A 23,746-nucleotide genomic window follows, 5' to 3' on the forward strand; every position below is an offset into this window, starting at 1 on the left:
GTTTTAATGGCCGAGCAGCTGCACACAAACCCAAGATCAAAATGCATAATGCCAAGAGTCGGCTGGAGTGGTGTAAAGCAGTGCCACTGGACTCTGGAGCAGTGGTAAATGTTCTCTGGAGTGATTATTCACACTTCAGTATTTCACACTGAGGCATCTGTGACTGTGTTTCTAGGTATTATTGACTGGGTATTATTGACTGTGTGTTCAGATATGATGTTTATCAGATATGGATTTCTGTCACATCCCTGTTCTTTTAATCTTGATTTCTTTTTTTTATTTATTTTATTTTAAAAATATCTAAATTAAACAGTCATGATGTGATTGAAGTGTAGACTTTCACCTTTAAATCAATCTTTTAGAAATCACAGCTACAGTCAAGGCCGAAAGTGTTGGCACCTCTGAAATTTAGTTTTGAAAGTATTTCTCCCAGAAAATTGTTGCAATTACACGTTTTTTTATATACATGTATATTTCCTTTGTGTATATTGGAACAACACAAAAAAAACAGATAAAAAAAGCCAAAAATGATAGAATTTCAGACAAAACTCCATAAATGGGCTGGACAAAATTATTGGCACCTTTTCAAAATTGTGGGTAAATAGCTTTGTTTCAAGCATGTGATGCTCGTTCAAACTCACCTGTGGCAAGTAACAGGTGTGGGCAATATACAAATCACACCTGAAACCAGATAAAAAGGAGAGAAGTTGACTCAGTCTTTGCATTGTGTGCCTGTGTGAGCCACACTAAGCACGGAGAACAGAAAGAGGAGAGGAGAACTGTCTGAGGACTTGAGAACCAAAGTTGTAGAAAAATATCAACAATCTCAAAGTTAGTCCGTCTCCAGAGATCTTGATGTTCCTTTGTCCACGTTGCGCAACATAATCAAGAAGTTTACAACCCATAGCACTGTAGCTAATCTCCCTGGACGTGAACGGAAGAGAAAAATTGATGAAAGGTTGCAATGCAGGATAGTCCGGATGGTGGAAAAGCAGCCCCAATCAAGTTCCAAAGAAATTCAAGCTGAAATGAAACGCTATGGCAGGAGACCCAGGAGGACCCCACTGCTGACACAGAGACATAGAAAAGCTAGACTGCAGTTTGCCAAAATGTACGTGAGTAAGCCAAAATCCTTCTGGGAAAGCGTCTTGTGGACAGATGAGACCAAGATAGAGCTTTTTGGTAAAGCACATCATTCTACTGTTTACCGAAAACGGAACGAGGCCTACAAAGAAAAGAACACAGTAAGTACAGTCAAATATGGTGGAGGTTCAAAGATGTTTTGGGGTTGTTTTGCTGCCTCTGGCACTGGGTGCCTTGACTGTGTGCAAGGCATCATGAAATCTGAAGATTACCAAAGGATTTTGGGTCGCAGGGTAGGGCCCAGTGTCAGAAAGCTGGGTTTGCATCCTAGGTCATGGGTCTTCCAGCAGGACAATGACCCCAAACATACTTCAAAAAGCACCCAGAAATGGATGGAAACAAAGTGCTGGAGAGTTCTGAAGTGGCCAGCAATGAGTCTGGATCTAAATCCCATTGAACACCTGTGGAGAGATCTTAAAATTGCTGTTGGGAGAAGGCACCCTTCAAATATGAGACACCTGGAGGAGTTTGCAAAAGAAGAGTGGTCCAAAATTCCAGTTGAGAGGTGTAAGAAGCTTGTTGATGGTTATAGGAAGCGATTTGATGATTTTGATGATTTCAGTTATTTTTTCCAAAGGGTGTGCAACCAAATATTAAGTTGAGGGTGCCAATGTCCGACCTATTTTTGGAGTTTTGTGTGAAATTATATCATTTTTGGCTTTTTTTTCTCTGTTTTTTTGTGTTGTTCCAATTCACACAAAGGAAATAAACATGTCTATAACAAAACATGTGTAATTGCAATAATTTTCTGGGAGAAATACTTCATTTTCTGTAAAGATTTCAGGGGTGCCAACACTTTCGGCCTTGACTGTATTTTTACATAGTCCCTCCATTTTCACAGGCCCAAAATGAATTGGACAAACTAACAATTATAAATACAAAGATCCCATGGACATCACCACATGCTGAGTTTCCTCCCTTGAAATGCTTTGCCAGGCTTTTACTGCAACCACCTTCAGTTGCTGCTTGTTTGTGGGTCTTTCTGCTACAGTTTTTCTTCAGTAAGTGAGAAACATGCCCAGTTGGGTTGAGGTCAGGTGAATATTTAAGAATATTTCATTTCTTTCCCTTAAAAAGCTCTTGGGTTTCTTTCGCAGTATGATTTGGGTCAGCATAGGCACAGCTCTTATGCAGAGACGATGATAAAACAGTTGAGATGTACAAAGATGAGAAAAAAACAACACAGCAAACTTTTAAACCTAAATCTAATTATCATGCGTAAAAGCAAATTGCCATGGCGGACCATTATAAGTACCAAATCTGCAGGAAACCAATGATGATGACATTGATTTATTTTTGTTTTTGGCTTTGGACGGGTAGAAAAAGACAAATTTAAGGGACAGATAAACTTTTAAATGTCCCTGGTTATCTTTTAAGCACAACTGGAGCTTCAAATTCAAAGACTACTGTGTATGATAACAAATTATAGGCTTGAATCGATGTAATACACTCTGTAGAACACGGCCTCTTCTTCTTCTTCAGCCAGTACTAGGTTGGATGATATTGCTCCCAGATTCACACAGTTGCATTAAATTTGAAAAATCTCTCAAGGTTGATATTAGCTTCTTACTCAAATTTGTGTGTCAAATGTGTGTGTGTGTGTGTGTGTGTGTGTTTAAGTACTATAAGGGGGCTATGCACTAAAGATTTTCACTGACTTTTACACCTGTGTAAATGTGATGCGACAATAAATGTGATTTGATGTGGTTTTTGATTTGTTGCTGAGCTCGCCCGTGTGTTCCTGTTTTACAGATTGTACCAAATTATTGATTTGGCAGCTCCTAAACTTCTGCTGTCTCTCTGAAAGGTTTGTCTGTTTTTTTCAACCTATTGATGGCCCCCTTCACTTCCATCAGCACCTCTTTGGACCGCATATTGAGAGAGTCCAAGCTTTTATTAATGATGTATCGAGAGACATGGTTGCTAAATTCATGACCACCTATACTGATGACATTCTCTTCTACTCCCCTGACCTCGTATCTCACATAGAACATGTATGTTTAGGTCCTAAACATCTAGTAGAAAACAGTTTGTATGTGAAAGGAGAAACATGTGAATTTCACTTGCAGTCAGTAGCCTTTTAAGGTCATGTCGTCAGCCTCAGTGGTGTCGTGATGAATGACCACAAGGTTAACGCTGTGGTGAACTGGCTCAAACCTGCCAGAGAATCCAGAGAATATGCTTCCTCCACATGTTAACATTTTTTCCATTCTGTGGGAAATAGATGAAAAAATAGAAAGGGCTCTTCAGAACCTCTCTGTTCCAGATCATTGTTCATCGAGTAAAACTTGTATCCCTGAACTGTTCAGGGATAGCTTTTCACCTGGACTCATTTGTGTCTCACCTCAGGTCATGCAGGTGACCAGGTGACCCTGGTCACACATTGCTACTGAGTTTGTCACTGACCTGCCAGAATCACAAGGATAGATAGCTTTCACACAGTGCATGTTTTAATCCATTGGCCATCACAGAATCTTTGTGAGGAGTACTGTCACGCATCCCTCATCAGCTCTGACTCAGTAGTGAACTCCAATTCCCAGAACTCCCTGGGAGATTGTGTGAATGTGGCATCACCACCAACAACCAATCGGCGCTCAGCCTTACCCAAATACTGATTTGCTTTCACCGGTCTCGTTTATCATGTGATGTGACTGTTAGTATATAAGCCTGGGCTTTAGTCTAACTCTTTGTGAAGCATTGATTCTTTTGTTAGAGATGCTAAGCCTATTCTCTATTTATTGCTTTCTTGTGCATCAGACTTTGACTTTGTATTTCTGGACTTTGCCTTTTTGCCCTTCCCCCTTTTGGATTGTTTTGGCCCGTACTTGTCTGTTATATTTCGCTGTTGTCCGATCAAAACCACATATCTCCAAATTGCCAACTTTACAGGAGAAGGAAAAAACATACCTTACTTTTAATGTAAGTCAATTGAACCAGACTGTCTTTCCAAGTCATTTTGGGTCATTTCTGTTGGTCCACACAAACATATAGGACCATGGGTACTTTCTAATTATGTCAAATACTGAAAAATGACATTAATGGAGATACAAGGTTTTGTTCAGACAGCAACAATTTGTCCCTTGTTGTATTTGGCTTTTTCTGGATTTGAGCTTTGCACATTTGCTGACCACAAATATTGATCGTGTTCTAACTAGTAAAGCCTCATTTTCTGATTTTAACCACAAGCATCTGGCCAGTTCTGTCTCATTACACATATGTGCATATTAAAATTTGACACTACTACATAAGTTACATATGTTTTTATGATGGATTTTCTGCATTGTGATTACAATGCTTATTACATTTTCAAAGCAAACTTTTCCTTCAGTCGTCATCTTAAGAGATTTAAAATAAAATCAGAGAAATTAGCATGGGGTATAGAATTGGACATGATTGTGGTGCAGTTCTTTGCTTATCGTTCTCTTTTTAACTGATGTTTTGCTGTTTTCTGGTCATCCTGCAGCTCTTTTCCAGCGACTGCTGCCTCTGTCTTACCTTCCTCATCAGTCTGAGAGTGCGAGAATGTGAAATCCTGTCCAGAGAAGATTAGTTATAGTTCTATGGTGGTGGTAGTGTGATGGTTTGGGGCTGCTTTGCTTCTTCAGAACCTGGACGGCTTGTCATAATTGATGGAACCATGAATTCTACTCTGTATCAGAAAATCTTGAAGAAGAATGGCCGCCTGTCAGTTTGTGACCTAAAGCTCCAGTGCATTTAAGATATGCAGCAGGACAGTGATTGGCACACAAGCAAGTCCACCTCTGAATTGCTCAGAGGAAACAAAATGAAGGTTTTGGAGTGGCCTAGTCAAAGTCCTAAATTGAATCCCTTTGAGATGCTGTGGCAAGACCTTAAACAGACAGTTTATACTCAAAAACCATCCAACATAGCCGAATTAAACAATTCTGCAAAGAAGAGTGGGCCAAAATTCCTCCTCAGCAATGTAAAAGACTTATTGCAGGTTATTGCAGATGTTTGATTGCAGTTGTTACTGCCAACAGTGGCACAGCCTGTTTTGGGTTTAGGGGGGCGATTGCTTTTTCACATGAGTGATGTAGGTTTTGAATAAATCTTTATCTTTAATAAATAGAATGATCATTTAAAAGCTGCATTTTGTGGTTACTCATGCTGTCTTTATCATATATTAAAATTAGTTAGATGATCTGAAACATTTAAATGTGACAAATTAGCAAAAATAGAAGAAATTGGTTGGGGGCAAATGCTTTCTCATAGCACTGTAAAGTGTTACAGGTGTTTGGATTATGAAGTCCGCCACCTGTTTCTTAGTCATATTATTGTATTACATATTCATGTTCTTTCATTCATCAGCCATAAAACCAAAACCACTTCCTTGTTTCTACACTGACTGTCCATTTTATCAGCTCCATTTACCATATAAGAGCACTATGTAGTTCTACAATTACATGGTAGACACAAACCCATTCTAACTAACCCCACTGCCCAACACACTAAAACTCAAACAACCCATAACTTAAACTAATGAATAACAACACTAACAGCAACAATAACAACATTTAATGTCCCTTTGGCAGAGGAGGGCATGTAGCACAGTGCAGCTCTGCATACTACACCTCTAGAGCCCCTTCTGTGAACCGGAGCAGGTGGCAGCTGCCAGAATACTGAAGAAGTAGATAGGCAAACAGCTCCAGCAGTTCCACATAAAAAAAAAAAACCCACACATCTGGATAAGGGAGTCAACCACCGCCTTATCTTTAGCATGTGGTTAAGAACAGGACTGGATACGCTTGAGTTTATCAGGGTTGCTACAGACCATTTTCATAATGAGAACAAGTGTTATTATCTAACTACTCTTCTTTATGGCCTGTTTTTACTGAAGCAAATGGTCTGAATTTGAATATGCAGACCAACTATACTGAACCACACTTATGACCAGCTTGTATCTTGTACTTCCACTCACTGGCCACTTTATTAGAAACACCTACCTTGTACTTCCACTCACTGGCCACTTTATTAGAAACACCTACCTTGTACTTCCACTCACTGGCCACTTTATTAGAAACACCTACCTTGTGCTTCCACTCACTGGCCACTTTATTAGAAACACCTACCTTGTGCTTCAGCTCACTGGCCACTTTATTAGAAACACCTCCCTTATACTTCCACTCACTGGCCACTTTATTAGAAACACCTCCCTTATACTTCCACTCACTGTCCAAAACACCTACCTTGTTTTTCCACTCACTGGCCACTTTATTAGAAACATCTACCTTGTACTTCCACTCACTGGCCATTTTACTAGAAACACCTACCCTGTGCATCCACTCACTGGCCACCTTAATTAGCAAAACCACAGGACTGCTCTTGACCACGTATTATTTGAGTAACGGTCTATTCTCAGTGCAGCAGTGACATGATTTGATCCCAGATAAGTCCTGTGGAAAGTGTCCCTTGAAATGGAGGTATATAATTCTGGTACTCACTAATCAAGGCCTTTAAGCCTAGATCCACGATTCATATTCGTTTCATACAAGTTGGATTAAGCGAACGCTAACAACCTTTTCTCAAATATTGATTTATTGGGAGTGTCACTAATATGTGCCCTTTGTTGTGAAGAAAGTGAATGCTGGCCATCAGGTCAATCTGTTCTTATAATTTAATAATGGTGCAAAAATGGGTGATTGGTTCCCCCACCATGAGATCCATAACTCACATATAAATTGTTTGCTTTGTAAGCACAAAGGCTGCAGCACAGGCAGTGGTCCAAAAAAGCACAGACTGTTGGCACAGACAGATTGAATGGTCTAAGCTGGTAGCTGGCACAGCAGTGACTTGACTTGATCCCAGGTGAGTACTGTGAGAAGTCTACTTCATGGCTAAAACGCTGCAGATGTCAATGATTGTGCACACTGACCAAGCTGAGTTGTGTAAAATAACAGTATTCCAAATGTTTGTCAACATCCTCTGCTGAACTCCACTGTGAAGAAAATAACATTTTTGGTGGTTGTTGATTAGTAGGCACTTATTGGGCTAGTCCCATACACAAGTTAAGCCTAGTCTTGAATTAAATTGATTTTTTTAGGCTTAGACTTAATGTGAGTCTGGGGAACTGGCACTTCAAGGTGAGTCATTTGTGGTGCTTGATTAGTTCACGTAGTTCTTCAGGATTAGCCCATCAGAGTAAACACAAGCTGGTTTCAGAGCAGATCCTCAGCAGATTGATCACTAACAAAGGTGAAATAAGACTGTCCTTGTCTCTAAACTCACATACAAATATGTAATTTGGCAGGAGTGCCCAAACATTTGCATAAAACTGTACTTTCATCTCTAAACTGAAGTAGTTCTGTGCTGCTGGTCCAGGATCAGCCTCTTTTATTGAATCCCACACCTGCAGCTCCATCAGAGAAAAGACAAGCCGGTTCCAGATCAGTTCCTCAGCAGATTGATCACTAACGGAGGTGAGTTTGGTTGATAAGCTGTGTTGTGTGATTGGTGGAGAACTGGAGAAGGTGGGGTGATGGTTGGTGTTGAACAGGTTTAAAAGTCAGATACGTTTGGCTTATTTTCTCCTATCCAGTAGCTGAAGACGTTCTCACCATGCACAAGACTGCTTTCCTGATTCTCACACTTTGGGCAGTAGGTAAGTAGGAAAATTCTCCAAACTCACAATTAATATAAAACAAAAACAGTTTGAGCTGGAATTAAGATTTAACAGTTATGCAACCCGTGTGAAAGAAAAATACAGTCCAAAAGTCTGATACCACTTCGCATTCTTCACAAATTTAATGGATAATTATAGTATCATTTAATTGATAATTATATTCTCAGCATAACAGCCTGAGTGAACTGTAGGATCTTTGAAATTTTAACATGAATATCAGAATTTCTTCTTCTTCACAACTCACGAACTGTGAGAGAAGGCTCTGATGAGTAGATCACATCCACCCAAGCTTCAATAGAAGAAATAAGACTAAACAAAAAATCGGACCTTATTGTACAAAGGCATCAACACGTTCAGTTTCACAGATTTGCTTCAGTTTGAATAGCAACTTAGAACTACAGCAGAATTGTGAATATTTCTTCGCTTTACTTCTCATAACTTTTTTTTTTGTTTCAAATGAAAAAAAATCTTTGTTGTTCATTTGCAGGATTACATGGAGACAATCCTAGACTTTCAAAGTGGTCCCAGACTTTTGGACCCCGCTGTGTATTTTCTTATATTAAAAATACATATACAACATGTGCTGTTTTTAAATATACTCAAAATATTTTTCATTGTGAGTATGTGTAAAGTGTAATACATTTTTAATGTAATTAACAGTACATTCTAAGGAGCATTTTGCTTGTATACTGTAAAAAGACAGTATTAGAATATTAATTCCACTGAGATGTATAAATAAAAAAGAAAATTCTCCTAGCTTTTGAGATTTGTAATGCAAGGAGTAGCCAGTATTTTTCGTCTCTTGGTAATGTAATGGTGTACAAGTATTTAAATAAAGAAATACTTGAGAGTACAAGTAAAAAAAATACTTAAGTAAAGTAATAAATTACACTTTAAAAATACTTTCCACTCTTGTGATGCTTGTAAAATTATTCACTATCATGTACGGCATAGTTTTCTAATCATGTGTTCTCATTTTGAGTAGTTTTCAGTATTCTGAAGTATTTAGACTCCTGGCCCTGACCTCTCCGTTCTCCTTCCATTTCCCTAATCTAGCCTTTTTATTAGTGTTTTAACCTGTATGTAGTTTGTAACTCCTCTTTTTTGGGGGGCGGTTTCTAAGTCTTGGTCTTGTCTGCTGGCATAAACAGCCCTTGTGTTTCCTTGTCTGGTCTTAAATTCAACTTCTTAACTTTTTGTGTTTGATTTGTGTTTTGTTTCATTTTAAAAAGTTTCTACTCATGCATACATCCTGCTTCAGTGTCTTCTTCATGATAGTTTTCATTAAATTAACTGTTCTAATATCTGTTCAATGTTTAGTCTTTTGATGATATGAGTTGTTAGTAACTATGTCTCCCCCTTATTTCAGGAACCAAACCACTGCCTTTGAAACATCTACGTGGTGGTGGTGTGTTAGTGTGTGTTGTGCTGGTGTGAGTGGATCAGACACAGCAGTGCTGCTGAAGTTTTTAAACACTGTGTCCACTCACTGTCCACTCTATTAGACACTCCTACCTTGTTGGTCCACCTTGTAGATGTAAAGTCAGAGACAGCTATAAGTCAGTTATATTTTGTTCATGTGAATTTCTTGGGTCAGTTATTCTAATGTGGTTTTGTTTGAAAATAGTTTTGATAGAGGTTTTTGTTTTACTTACATTAAAAGGTTTGATTTTTGTTTTTTTTTATTTCTTCATATTTCCAGTGTGAGATTGAGAACTAATTAACCTCAAAGACATTTTTCATTACCTTTTTTGCTTATATATACTAGGTGCAACTCCTTGTTCCTAAACTCATCATCCTATATCGGCTCCACTGACCATATAGGAACACTTTGTAGTTCTACAGTTGCAAATTGTATTCATTATCACATTTACTTTGTTCATCAGTGGTCAGGACCCCCACAGGACCGCCACTCAGCAGGTATTATTTGGGTGGTGGATCATTCTCAGCACTGCAGCGACGCTGATATAGTGGTGGATTAGGAGGAAGCGTCTTTCATATGTGCTTCTGCTCATGTTCTCAATTCACAATTATATTTATTCATTAAAATTTCAATTCTTGTCAAAACAAAAAGGACAAAGGTTGACCTCAATGATTGTCAACTCCTTGCTGTACCTTATAAACTCTTTATTCTGTTTAGGTTTGGTAAAGTGTGTGGTGTCTGTGAACAAATGTCATGAGTCCGAGAGACGCCATCATGTGTGGGTGGTGTATGAATCTAACACCAAAAAGTGCGCCGGAACTCTCATCCACAAGCAATGGGTGATCACTGCAAAGGACTGCTATGGTGGGATAGACGGGTCAGTAGATTCTAAATTACTACCTTCACTAGTTTTGAAGTTTGCTTCTTTAGTTTTAGCACTGCGGCTTTGAGGCTATTGTAGTTAACTAATCGAAGCGTATGTGCTGACTGCATGCCTAACAAAGTAGGATCTCTGGGGTGGAAAGGGTGGCAGCTTCCACCCCACTTCACCTCCATTCTGCTGGTCCCAAAATACAACACAAAATTGTATTTAGCACAGTGTGTCTATATTTACAAAACTCTTGAAATGGACAAGAACATTGTAATACATCTACTATTTAAATATGCTGTTCATTCACAGACTAGTATGTCAATCTAGACACACCCCTGTGTACACATGATCCTCTTTCCAGCTATAATGCAGCATCACAGAGCACTCGTTTCAGTCACGAGTGCAGAAAACGGTGGTTTTGTAAAGTAAATAAAATGGCTATATTTGTGTTGTAGTTCCTGTCACCACCACTGTAAAGTATGAGTCTCTACAATCAACCATTTCACACCAAACTACTCTGAATGACTCTGTTTACATCTCAACCACTGAATTATGTGGAAATTTAGTAGAATGCCCCTTTAAGGCCATGTTAGGGTTCTCACTAGGGAAGTGATGTTGTTTATGATTTCACATGCTTTTTTTGTTTCCATAAGCGCATTGAAAGTACAGCTGCATGATCAGAAGCAGCCACTGGCCATTAAGAGTAGTGATATCCTGAGCCCTTTATATGAGCCCATCTTGTTGCTGAAGCTTCCAAAGCCTGAGAAAGACATCGAGCCTGCTGTGCTGCCTTCTGGAGACTGCATAACCCCACGTGAGGGAGATGGACTGCAGGTTTCTGGCTATAGTTTCAAAGCTGAAGGAGGTGAGCAGTAGTTGCCTAATTACTTGCCTTGTAATAATAAATGAAGTGATTATATGTTAGTAGTCTATCACTATCACTATCACTACTAGTAGTATTCACTATTCCACAGCCCCCCTGCAGCTTTTTTGGCCTGGGGTCATCCACAATCTAGCTGATGAAATGAATGTTCCACACTGTAAATGTTTCCATAACCATTACTTATACAAGTTCCTCCATTCTACAGAAGCAGATATAAGCTACTTGAGCACTACTAGCTCCCCCTTGTGGAGAATCTTCAGGCTGCTAAACTTAACTGAGTATGAGGTCCCTGAGGTGTCTATATAGGTCACTTTATATTAAGTGTCTCTGTTACCTGGGCAGTTAAACAACGCATGCAACAATAATGTAATTGTTACAGATGTATTACAGTAGCACAGCTTATGTAAATACAGTATCAACAGTTTTTACTCATGTAATTACACAAGTGCTGTAACAGCATATTTTCTCTTATGTAATTACACATGTGTAACAGGGTGAGGGTAATGGAATTTGTATGAACTGCTGTTTTTCCAGCAAAACTTTTCTAGTTGTAACAGGATGGGTGCAATTACATTACCTACATTATAAGAGGATTTAACCTGCATCAGCACAGGACATACCAGCTTTGCTAACACTGAGCTAGCTGTAGTAGTACACAAGTTATGACATGGTAAATGAAGCTCTGGCTTTAAACTATTTGCTGATTGAAGGTATTTACACAGCAACAGAACATATCTTTATGTTACAGATATTATATAGTTATTAATCTATGTGATTTGCAGGTCACAACATTACAACACAAATGTTCCATAGTAACACTTTAGTGGACATCCAGTGTGGTTGTTATGAAGGTACAGCAAAATTAAAAACTGATAATTCAGATGTTACTTTTTATAATATATTTGAATATATTACATAAAAGGTCCTTTTAGAAATATGTGCTGTTGCTGTAGAAATTAATAAATCACATTACATGAAGGTTTAAAGTCAGAACTTTGGTTACCATCACAAGCACACTACTACAGCTAGCTCAGTGTTAGGAAAGTTGGAGGTTCTTGTGCATATGTATAGCGTTAGTTCTCTCATAATATAGGAAATTACACACCTATTACAAATGTAATTACCTTCATTCTATGACGTGTTATTACATAAGAGAAAATGTGCTGTTACCACTATCAAGACACATTTGTGTAATTACATGACTAAAAACTGAAGATAATACACACGCATGCACCTCGCATCTCCATTTTTGACATTTTTCAGTTTTTAACATATTTTAAAATCACGTTTCAAGTTTCAGGTTTGTCATTTGCACAACATGTTAAGGCATTTATGCATTGAAATGCTTGTGGTGAGGTTCAGGTAATCACTCTACAGAAAGTACACAAGTAAAAATAAAAAAAACAAACTGAAATATATTAAATATACACAAAATATATAGAAAATATACACAAAATATAGAGACAACACCTGTTGTCCTTTACATTGTGTGTAAATTTCATGATGACTGGACCAAAAGAAATGACCTAAAATGACTTGGAAAAAATTCAGGTTCCATTGAATTACATTAAAAGCAAAGTAGGTTTTATCCTTCTCCTGTAAAGTTACCATTTTGGATTTTGTTCCAACAACAGCAATAAGCTGTGCTACTGTAATCCATCAGTAACAGTGAACACCACCATTGTTGCGTGTGTTATTAATGCATAACTACACAGTTATTAGTGACAACATTAAGGGAGACCACCAGAAATGTACCACCCCACCGCCAATTGTATAGATATGCACATTGTTTTATCCATGATACACATTTAAAATGGCAGAAAACCAGCAGACAGAATGGAAAATGCTATGAAAACACATGACATAAAAAACGCACCTTATTACAACCAGCCTGGTTCATGAAAGTGGCTTAAACAATTGAAGATAAATTGACTCGTGTCGGATCTGATGATCTTATGAACTACATATGGCTTAACTCAGTTATGCAAGCTTGGTTTATGAGTTGATAAACTATCCAGCGTTTAGTAATCTCACATCCCAGCTCTATAATAAATACCTTTGTACTCATATTCAAGCTTGTGCGAAAAAAATCAGTATGTTCTAAATTAGTACCTTTATATTTATGTTATTTGAACTTTTAGAACTGCCCACCTTGCCGGTCAGACAAAACACCATACTATCTTTAAAGTCCCAGGGAACACAGAGTAAAATATTAAACATGTTTGTATGATACTAAAATAAACATCTAGCAAAGCTTAATTGAAAAATATATGGTATGAATATGATAAAACCACGCCCACACATCTGAGGACTGTGTGGGCGTGGCTAATGAACAGTTTGATTGACAGCTCTCTGTCCAACACTCCTAGCCTGCTCCACCCCTTGCACATAACTAAAATCATTACCCAACTTTTATGTGATGGTCTAGCTTGCTAGCTTTTGGATATGCTGAGTTAGCTTTAGCTCGCTAAGTTCCACTGAATCTGAAACTGCTCTGTGTAGGCAGAGCAACAGATGTCAGCCTTGTGATTGGTCAGGGGAAAGCATTACCCAAGATTAGGATCACCTAGTTTACATCCAGAGGAGAGAAATATGGTGAAATATATTTATTGGTCATTTGTTGGTATTATTTTACTTAGTACATGTTTACTGTTTGCCTGCAAGAACCCAAAAAAATCCCAGTCTTATTATATACTAAAGCTTATTATTCAGTAACTACAGGGACTTCAGTGCAAACTGGCTGAGCTATTCTTAGGTTGTAGAAATGTGTAATAAAACTTTGGGCCTGCTGGCGGACCCTGACCAATTACGGGGTTAACATAATTAAAAAGAAAACACAAATAAAGGTTCCCTGGGTCTTTAAAGTGTTACTGCTCTCAGTAGTGTGAGCTAGAAGGAGGCATATTTTCCCCTTGAAATTAGAGAAACAGCGCAAAAACATGTGAACCCTTTCCATGCCTTTGGCAAGATTCTTGTTCAATCATTTTATACAGATTGGTTTCAATCCACTTTCTTCTTTAGTGACATGCTCTATTGTGTTTAGTCCACATTGTGCATTTGACTGGCTTTGGTTGAGCCACAGCCCATCAGAGTAAGTGATAAAGACGTGAAATTTGAGGTGGACGTGTCCATGTGCAGGACCAGAGAACAGGTGTGCAAATTGGCTTTGGTAGGCAATCTGAGATTCCGCTTCCGAGAAAGTCGTAGTGGGAATGTTTGTGGGCAACTTTGAGAGACAGAACAGAGAAAAGCAAGAAACACAACCTAAAAAAACAAAAAACAGAAAAATGAAAAATATGCCATGATATTTTCTACAAACGAGGCCCTAGAATTACTGTTCCAGCATGGAAATGTGAAAGTGTGAAATCTTTAGATTCCTAAATCTTCTAATTCAGAAACTGTGAGTGATTTTGACATCATGATGCAGATGATACAGACTGTGTTAATAATATAAACATTTAAAACCCTTTCTTGATGGTGTTCCATAAAAACGCAGAGGGGAAAAAAGGGCATAACTTGAAAAGAAAAAGAAGTAATAACTTGGAACAACTTGCATTTTAGCTCAAAGGATTTTCATCAAAATTTTCTTTTGATATAATTTTTTCAGTAACAACTAAAAAGCAGAGAAAACATCTAAGGAGATTGCTGAAACTACTAAAATCGGGTTAAGAACTGTCCAATGCATTATTAAAAAGTGGAAGGACAGTGGGGAAACATCATCTTCGAGGAAGGAATGTGGTCGGAAAAAAATCTTGAATGATTGTGATCGGCGATCACTTAAACGTTTGGTGAAATCAAATCGTGGAAAAACAACAGTAGAACTCAGGGATGTGTTTAATAGTGGAAGTAAGAGCATTTCCACACGCACAATGCGAAGGGAACTCAAGGGATTGGGACTAAACAGCTGTGTAGCCTTAAGAAAACCACTTATCAGTGAGGCTAACCGGCAAAAACGGCTTCAATTTGCTAGGGAGCATAAAGATTGGACTCTGGAGCAGTGGAAGAAGGTCATGTGGTCTGATGAGTCCAGATTTACCCTGTTCCAGAGTGATGGGCGCATAAGGGTAAGAAGAGAGGCGGCTGAAGTGATGCACCCATGATGCCTAGTGCCTACTGTACAAGGCTGTGGGGGCAGTGCTATGATCTGGGGTTGCCGCAGTTGGTCAGGTCTAGGTTCAGCAACATTATGTGCCCAAAGAATGAGGTCAGCTGACTACCTGAATATACTGAACGACCAGGTTATTCCATCAATGGATTTTTCTTCCCTGATGGCACGGGCATATTCCAAGATGACAATGCCAGGATTCATCAGGCTCAAATTGTGAAAGGGTGGTTCAGGGAGCATGAGACATCATTTTCACACATGGATTGGCCACCACAGAGTCCAGACTTGAACCCCGTTGAGAATCTTTGGGATGTGCTGGAGAAGACTTTGCGCAGTGGTCCAAATCTCCCATCATCAATACAAGATCTTGGGGAAAAATTAATGCAACACTGGACAGAAATAAATGTTGAGACACTGCAGAAGCTTGTGGAAACGATGCCACAGCGAATGCGTGCCGTAATCAAAGCTAACAGCGATCCAACGAAATATTAGAGTGTGTGACCTTTTTTTTTGGCCAGGCAGTGTACAAAAGTATGTCAAGGCGGAAGTGTGTCAATGTACTGTAGGTCTGAATGATTTTACAATTTATGTATCTGTTTATTTATTTATTTTCATTAGAGTGAAGTGTCATGGAGTAATGCTCAAAGGATACACTTCACTTCTTTACTGCCACAGAGCCTCAGCTAATTATTCACTTAATCACAATTCAGTGATGCAGTTGCATTACAAAGAGAAGGGAAAAAAACTGATAAAACATAAGAACTGTACATAAACAAAGTGAGAGATTCTGAGAAGCGAGAGATATTTCTGTTTGTTTCTTTTTTAAAAAATAAAAATAAGGATCTAAAAATTTTCCAAGTGCTGACAAACATCCTGTGCTGCACTGGATCAGGTGCACTGGATCTTTTCCACAAAGTAGTAAAATGGAAAAATAATGGAATAAGTAAAATGTTACATACAGTACAGTATTATAAATATACTTACATTGCTCTGCTGTAAATGCTGTATCATTTTCAGACTGTGAACTGGTAGTAATTTAGAGATAGTACAGAATTAGTGCGTGAAATGGAAAAACACAAGTGCCAGTTCTCCTCTTTGGCATGTTGGGCAGCCTACACAAATGATAAGAAATGCATATGCAAATATATGGATTCCTGGACAGGCAAACAAAAACCTGGACAATCCAGGGAAATCCTGGATTGGTGGTCACCCTAATCAATTCCCAATCACTTCAATCACTGCTGTTCACTGTAAGGGTAGTGTTGGTGAGCGCACAGTGGGTGTGTCTCAAAACCTAGTGAGCTCTCTAAGTAGCCGCTGTCTACATAGGCAGCTGTCTAAGTAGGCAGCGTTCCAACCGTCATCTCTCCTTATAAGACAGATAAATGAGTCACTCTAGTTAGACAGCAGTGACGTCGCCGCTTGTTCGCGCCCACTGCACGAGACCAGCTATTGAGGAAACATCCGATGCTCTCTCGATATTGGGCCAAAATGAGAGACATCAGTAGGCAGCATATTTGAGATATCTAAGAATTGGGACAGCCTTCTTGTCGGGAGCGCACATATTGTGACGTAAAATGCTGTCTATGTAGAAAGCTCACTAGGTTTTGAGACACACCCAGTGAGTGCACTGCCCCCCTGCTAACCAAACTTTATACTGCTAAAGTGACGCCCACTGGATACACTGGATAGAATATAATGTGAAGTACGGGGTGCGGGAAAAAACTTGATTCTTAGATGCACTGCGATGCGGACGTGAACGATTCTGAATCGATTCCCAAAAGTAAAAAATTGATTTTCGAAATATATAATTTATAACGTAATGTTGACGGAACGCAAAAGGCGGAACTGGAAGTGGGTATGTGCAGCGCCCGGACAGTCTGTGGCGGCACATAACAAAAACACAACTGGATGAGTGAGAAATCCGACCGGCTCCCTCTGCATTAAAGCCAGGTTAGATCAGGAGTCACAATCCAAATGATAAGAAGAGCCATTTTGACCTTTCAACAAAAATCAAACCACCTTGGGAGCCACAACATTTAATGTCCAGTGTGTCTCAGTATGTGATGATGTCCTAGTATAGACTAAACAATATAAACGAGAGCGCAGATTTACTTCGCTCTGCTTTAAGCTTTAGCTTTAGCCGCTTTCCTCCCATCTCCGCCAGAAAACCTTTCTTTAAAAGTAGAAGAGTTTCTTGTAAAATGTCTCAGCGTCCGGCTGTTTTACGAGGCTGAAGTCGCTTCTCATTCGCCAGCTTCTCGTTCTAATTTTCCCGTTCCACCTTAAATTCTGCCTTAGGCGCTGAATGTAACTGCTGCACCATTTAAGGTGGAACGGGAAAATTCGAAAGAGAAGCGAGTTCATTTTCGCAACTTTTTTTTAACTCTCGTTGCAGATTTAACCAACCGCGCTGCTTATAAACGCGAATAGTCCTCCAAATGTTCGTCTTAATCTCTGTTTTTTTGTTCGCTACTAGCGAGGCCAGACCTCGGTGCTATGTGACCTGCTGTCTGTTCTCGGTCGTTGAGAACCAGGGCTTTCGCGCTATGCTGATTCAGCGTCCACTCTCGAAAATACCACCCCACCCCCCCCGCCCTCTACAACGAGACCAAAACCGGAGTTATAAGATCACTAAAGAAAACGGGAAGGATGGCTGTAACGTGCTGCGTGGTCACCCATTACCACTGGATCTTATTTCAGGGCCACAGCGCATTTTATCGCAGATGAGTGGCAGCAGCGTCTCTGAATGAGAGCCTCCTAGTTCACTTGCCACATCACTTCCATTTGATTTATTAATAAAAGATACTTTAGATATTTAAAGGAAAGTATTTGTAATGATCCGTAATGTATGTACATCATGGATCATTACAAATACTTTGCTTTAAAACTACCAAGTCCTCAGACAGTAGGAAGCTAGAAATCCTGTATAGAGAAAAAAGATGCATCGAGATGCATCGATAATCGTTTTATAATCGCATCGCAGCCCTCTGAATCATAATCGAATCAAATCGTGAGGTGCCTAAAGATTCCCACCCCTAAGGTGAAGTAAACAAAATGTCTTAGTGCTTTAAAGATGGCTAAATGATGTGATTGAGTAGTGTAAGTACTTTCCTACAATAATACTAATATTAGTACTACTAATTTAAACGCTGTATTATTGCAGTGTATGACATTAGCTGTGTTTTGTATTGTTTATTTTGTGGGTGGAGTCAGTAGAATAAAACAAAAGCACAGTGTAATATGTCTTTAAATGGAACATGGAGTAGTTGCAGCCTTTGTTTATGTCAATTTACACGTAAAATACGTGCTTTTTTGTACTGGATTGCTGTGTGCACACAGTATTACTGTTATTTTCTTATATAGTTTTTATTCTTATTATTGGTATTATGAAGGATACCGATTATAGCTTTGATTCATTAACCAAAAATCAAGCATTTTTTATTCACGTTGTTAAACTATTACACCCAAATATGACACGCACTCCTATCAAATGTGAGACTGACCTTACAGGTACGCCAAAGACGAAATTGATGGAAAACACACTGAAATGTGCTCGTTTTACAGTCAGATAAGGGTCAGTAACTTTAAATCAGCCCCAGTTGCATTAATTCAAAATACATTTAACCTTAAAATAATGAAAACATCATTAACCTTTTAAACCACATTTTAAGTGGTTCATTCTGTGAAAAATGTTTGTTTAGCTATTTTATATGATTTTTTTCATTTCCTTGTTCACAGCAAGAAACATTGGCTAAAATACAAAAAAACAAACCCTAAATTGCAGAAGAATTGCAGGAGAAAATGACTTAATTTGATGAAATTATCTGACCATTCAGCAAGATCATTTTACTTGAGAAGAAATCTTAGAATAAGTTGGTTCTAGTCTAGAAATAAGTACACTTTTAAAAAAGATGCTTCTTCAAGTGTTCTTTAGTAAAAAAAAAATGGTTCTATTTAGAGCCATGAACACTCAAAGAACCATTAAAGCGAAAGGGTTGATTCAGGTCGTTGAAAAATGTGCTGTAGGTGGTTATATGTAGCACCTTATTAAAAATATAGCACTGAAAAGGTTCTTCTGTTGTTACACGTGTAACATCGTAATGATACAAGAACCTTTTTGGGTGCTATATACAACCCCTTTCAAAATGGTGCTATATAGAACCATGTACAGCACATTCTCCATCAATCTGAAGAATGCTTTCACTTTAATCATGCAAAGTGTTCTTTGATTGTTTATCCAAGCTTTCGACTGGTGTTGTACACGATGGAATGATTAATAATAACTGTTTATTTTAGTTTCTGACACAAATCTGAAGTGCTTGGATGTTAAAGTCAGTGAGTGTGGAGAAATGCCTGACTTTACAAAGTCTAAGAGAATCTTCTGTGGGGAACGCACTGTTTGCAAGGATTCAGAGTGCCAGGTAGGAACAACATTTGTTTTAATTGTCTAGGTTAGTGAGCTACTCTACTGCTTCCACTACATTTGGTTCATGATGCCAGCAAAATTACTACAGTTTTCTAGCAGCTACATTCTCCAACAAATCATATAGACAGTTCAGTATAGTTCAGTAAATTGTTAAGTGAAGGGATGCATCAATACTTATACTATTATCAGGTATTAGCCTTATATTGTGTTTGTATGGTTGTACTTGACCTCATAAAAATGCACCGATACCAACGTCCAGGGCTGGGAGGGTTGCTTTAAAAATGTATTCAGTTACAGATTACTGATTACCTGTTAAAAACATGTAATTGTAACCTAATCCAAAGGATTACTATGTTAAAATAATGTAATCTGATTACTTTCCATTACTTTTGGATTACTTGTCATTTTCATTTCAAAAAGACTTTTTTACTAAGAATTTAACTTAACACAAAGCACCACTGATCACTGATCTCACGTTTAGTGAAATGGCCAAATCTAAGTGGAGAAAGATATGGAAATATTTCGAACGTAAGGATGAAAACATTATGTACACGTCAACTTGTGAGCTGTGAAAATGGTGCGAAGTCCGGAAATCAAGAACAAGAGAGCAGTACTCCAGGAAAACAACTGGGTGAAAGAAAAATGAAAGAAGACTAAAAGAGAACACAGAGAAAAAGTAATCGCTGAAGAATGATTGAGTTTGAGTTCAACATGCAAATGCAATATAGTTTAGAACTATATGGTCTCCTGTGATTTTGCCGATTTATTAAAAATCTGTTGCTTACCACACTAAAGTCAAAAGTTCAATCAGGCAGAAATCTTATTTGAGACCCCTCATCAACAATAATTACAAATAGATGCCATTCTAAAAACTACCTGGTCAATATTTATATTCTCTCAGCTAAAAGGCTGCACAAGCTCATAAGGTATGATCGTAATTTGCAGACGCTCCCTAATCAGCTATCAGTGGTTGCATCATTCTGTGTAAACTCTAGAGACAACTCTATTTGACAAGTTCAGCAGTTATAGAAGCCAAACTGGCACCAACAATCATGTCACTGTCAAAATCACTAAGATCATATTTTTTCTGATTCTGATTTTGGATGGGAGCTGCTGGCCTGTATCTGCATGATTTTATGCACCATATGCTGTCCGATGATTGGCTGAGTACATACACTATATTGCCAAAAGTATTCGCTCGTCTGCCTTCACACGCATATGAACTTCAGTGACATCCCATTCTTAAACCATAGGGTTTAATATGATGTCGGCCCACCCTTTGCAGCTATAACAGCTTCAACTCTTCTGGGAAGGCTTTCCACAAGGTTTAAGAGTGTTTATGGGAATTTTTGACCATTCTTCCAGAAGAGCGTTTGTGTGGTCAGACACTGATGTTGGATGAGAAGGCCTGGCTCACAGTCTCCACTCTAATTCATCCCAAAGGTGTTCCATTGGGTTGAGGTCAGGACTCTGTGCAGGCCAGTCAAGTTCTTCCACACCAAACTCGCTCATCCATGTCTTTATGGACCTTGCTTTGTTCACTGATGTGCAGTCATATTGGAACTGGAAGGGGCCAAACTCCCCAAACTGTTCCCACAAAGTTGGGAGCATGAAATTGTCCAAAATCTCTTGGTGCTGAAGCATTAAGAGTTCCTTTCACTGGAACTAAGGGGCCGAGCCCAACTCCTGAAAAACAACCCCACACCATAAACCCCCTCCACCAAACTTTACACTTGGCACAATGCAGTCAGACAAGTTCGGTTCTCCTGGCAACCGCCAAACCCATAGTCATCCATCAGTTTGCCAGATGGAGAAGTGTGATTGGTCACTCCAGAGAACACGTCTCCACTGCTCTAGAGTCCAGTGGCGGCGCTTAACACCACTGCATTCAACGCTTTGCATTGCGCTTGGTGATGTAAGGCTTGGACGCAGCTGCTCGGCCATGGAAACCCATTCCATGAAGCTCTCTACGCTGTTCTTGAGCTGATCTGAAGGCCACATGAAGTTTGGAGGTCTGTAGCGATTGACTCTGCAGAAAGTTGGCAACCTCTGCGCACTATGCGCCTCAGCATCCGCTGACCCCACTCTGTCATTTTACGTGGCCGACCACTTCGTGGCTTTTTGCTGAGTTGCTGTCGTTCCCAATCGCTTCCACTTTGTTATAATACCACTGACAGTTGACTGGAATATTTAGTAGTGAGGAAATTTCACGACTGGACTTGTTGCACAGGTGGCATCCTATCATGGTACCACGCTGGAGTTCACTGAGCTCCAGAGAGCGACCATTCTTTCACTAATGTCTGTAGAAGCAGTCTGCAGGCCTAGGTGATTGGTTTTATACACCTGTGGCCATGGAAGTGATTGGAACACCTGAATGACCAGATGCTCCTAATAAAGTGCTCATTGACTGTATAAGTGCTTATTTGGGAGCATCAAGCCTTTTTTGGGGGGATTTGGGGGTTGTTTCCAGCCCAGTTATGGCAGGGTCTGTACATGCAAGGGTATTTTGTCCGATTCTGGACAGTCAGTTAAAAAGAAAAAGAGTCCAAGCTGACACAAGCTGCCAAATTTAGACCAATTGTGGCACACTTGGCTGGCAGAAACTGGACCAGAAATGGACAGCATTTCATGACTACTTGGAGTCTGTTTAAATTCTTAAGTAGTCAGTTATTGAATCTTCTTGTCTGTTTTAAAACAGTAACATGTTACATGTTTTCTCAATCCTTCTTTCTTTATTTCTATCCCAACAGGATGATTATGGTTCCGGTCTCCTGAAGAAAGTAACGGTTTCAAAAAAATCTTTCTTTAAGAAGGAGAAACAGGCAGACATGATGTTCGGAGTTCTCATTGAATCACAGTCTAATAAATTTATTTTTGTTGACATATGTTATGGACCAATAAAGAAGTGGTTGGATGACGTTTTGAAATAAACCCCTAAGAGCTGCTAGCTCTCCTACAGATGTACATATCTAATGTTTTATTACTTATCTGTTTCCTTTCCATCGTTTATTTGATTAAAATGTTTCTATTTGCTTTTCCTCTTCATTTCTCTCTCTCTTTCAGAGCTTGTCATGCATTTTTTATTTCTCATATGCACGTTATGCAGAGAAACACACTGCAGAAACTGGTCAGAATTGCAGTTTCCTTGTTTGCTTTGCAGATTTCTGCATTTTTTACTCAAAATGTAAAGAAAAAAACAATAAAGTGTTCAACAGTAAAATTAAGTGCATCATAAGTTTCTTAAGCCTGAAATGAATGTGATCAGCCAATGATCAGCAAGTGATACCTTTGTAATATGATTATAGGCATACAGAGTTGACTAAATTGTACGGGTCAGTTTCCTGGACCGGGCTAAGTCCTTGATTGAACAACATCCTGAATGGAGATTTTTCAATTGAAAGGAAAGTGTAGCCCAGGAATGCAGATGGTTTCATCATTAGGGCTTCATTATATTCACTGAGCAGTTTGTTTATCTCCTCTGGGTGTGTTACACACTTTAGCACCTAGATGGCGATGTTGGTTCATTAAAAGAGAGAACAGAAATTTACTCAGTTTAAAATTCAGTTCATTGTTTTTATTCTGTCAGAAGAAAACCCAGTATCTCCAAAATGGCAACTTTACAGTAGAAGGAAAAAAAATCTTAATTTATAGTGAAAGTTAATGTCATTTTGGACTATTAATGTAATTTTTTACCCTTTCTATTGGTCTGTTCATCATGAAATTTTAACACAAGCGAAAGCGTAACTGGACTTTTCCAAGTATGAAAATAAATGAACAAAACGTAAAAAATGGATATACAAAGTTTTTATGTGACACAGACAATATTCCATTGTCACAGTGTTGACCACCTCAGTTGAGACCTCAAGCCTAAAAACATAGACAAGGAACTGGTAGATGTTATGAAGGTGTAATGTAAAACAATACAATACACTACAAAAATGCACAACACAAACGAATACCAAAATATGAGACTGGATGTATATGTGCTATGGCATCAGAGCACACCTGTGTTTTTTGTTTATTTTAGGGCTAGGTTCTGTGTGTGTTTTTCTAGTAGCCTAGCGAGCTAACAGACTAGTGCTGATGCTGCATTTGAGTGGTGTCGGAAACTGTAAATTCCCAATTTTCCACTTGTAATTTTGCACTTCAACGGCCGACAAACTTGTAATTACAACTGTTAAGCTTGGGATTCTAGATGATTTACAAGATGTGACATACACTATATTGCCAATAGTATTCACTCACCCATCCA

The 23,746-nt window shown here is 38.8% G+C and overlaps 1 protein-coding gene across 2 annotated transcripts; it reads left to right on the forward strand.

Annotated features, from left to right (window-relative positions):
- Positions 1-7,642: 7,642 nt before the first annotated feature.
- On the forward strand, positions 7,643-22,528 carry LOC118820717 (granzyme M-like). Of its 2 annotated transcripts, XM_036589135.1 has the most exons (5): positions 7,643-7,762; positions 9,924-10,083; positions 10,731-10,942; positions 19,365-19,489; positions 22,245-22,528. In XM_036589135.1, the coding sequence occupies exons 1-5, from the start codon at positions 7,720-7,722 to the stop codon at positions 22,422-22,424; spliced, it is 720 nt and encodes a 239-aa protein (XP_036445028.1). In that variant the 5' UTR covers positions 7,643-7,719; the 3' UTR covers positions 22,425-22,528. The 2 variants fall into 2 exon arrangements, with proteins under 2 accessions (XP_036445028.1, XP_036445027.1); XM_036589134.1 differs by lacking the exon at positions 7,643-7,762 and having other exon boundaries at positions 9,710-10,083.
- Positions 22,529-23,746: the final 1,218 nt, after the last annotated feature.

This window comes from Colossoma macropomum, unplaced genomic scaffold (genome assembly GCF_904425465.1).
Source record: "Colossoma macropomum unplaced genomic scaffold, Colossoma_macropomum, whole genome shotgun sequence".
Classification (NCBI taxonomy): Eukaryota; Metazoa; Chordata; class Actinopteri; order Characiformes; family Serrasalmidae; genus Colossoma; species Colossoma macropomum.

Excerpts from the sequence above, each read along its gene's own strand:
- LOC118820717 (XM_036589134.1), top strand. The coding sequence starts at position 9,797 with ATGTTCTCAATTCACAATTATATTTATTCATTAAAATTTCAATTCTTG. Across the intron at positions 10,943-19,364 it reads TAGTTTCAAAGCTGAAGGAG|TTTCTGACACAAATCTGAAG; the intron begins GTGAGCAGTAGT and ends TGTTTATTTTAG. Across the intron at positions 19,490-22,244 it reads GCAAGGATTCAGAGTGCCAG|GATGATTATGGTTCCGGTCT; the intron begins GTAGGAACAACA and ends CTATCCCAACAG.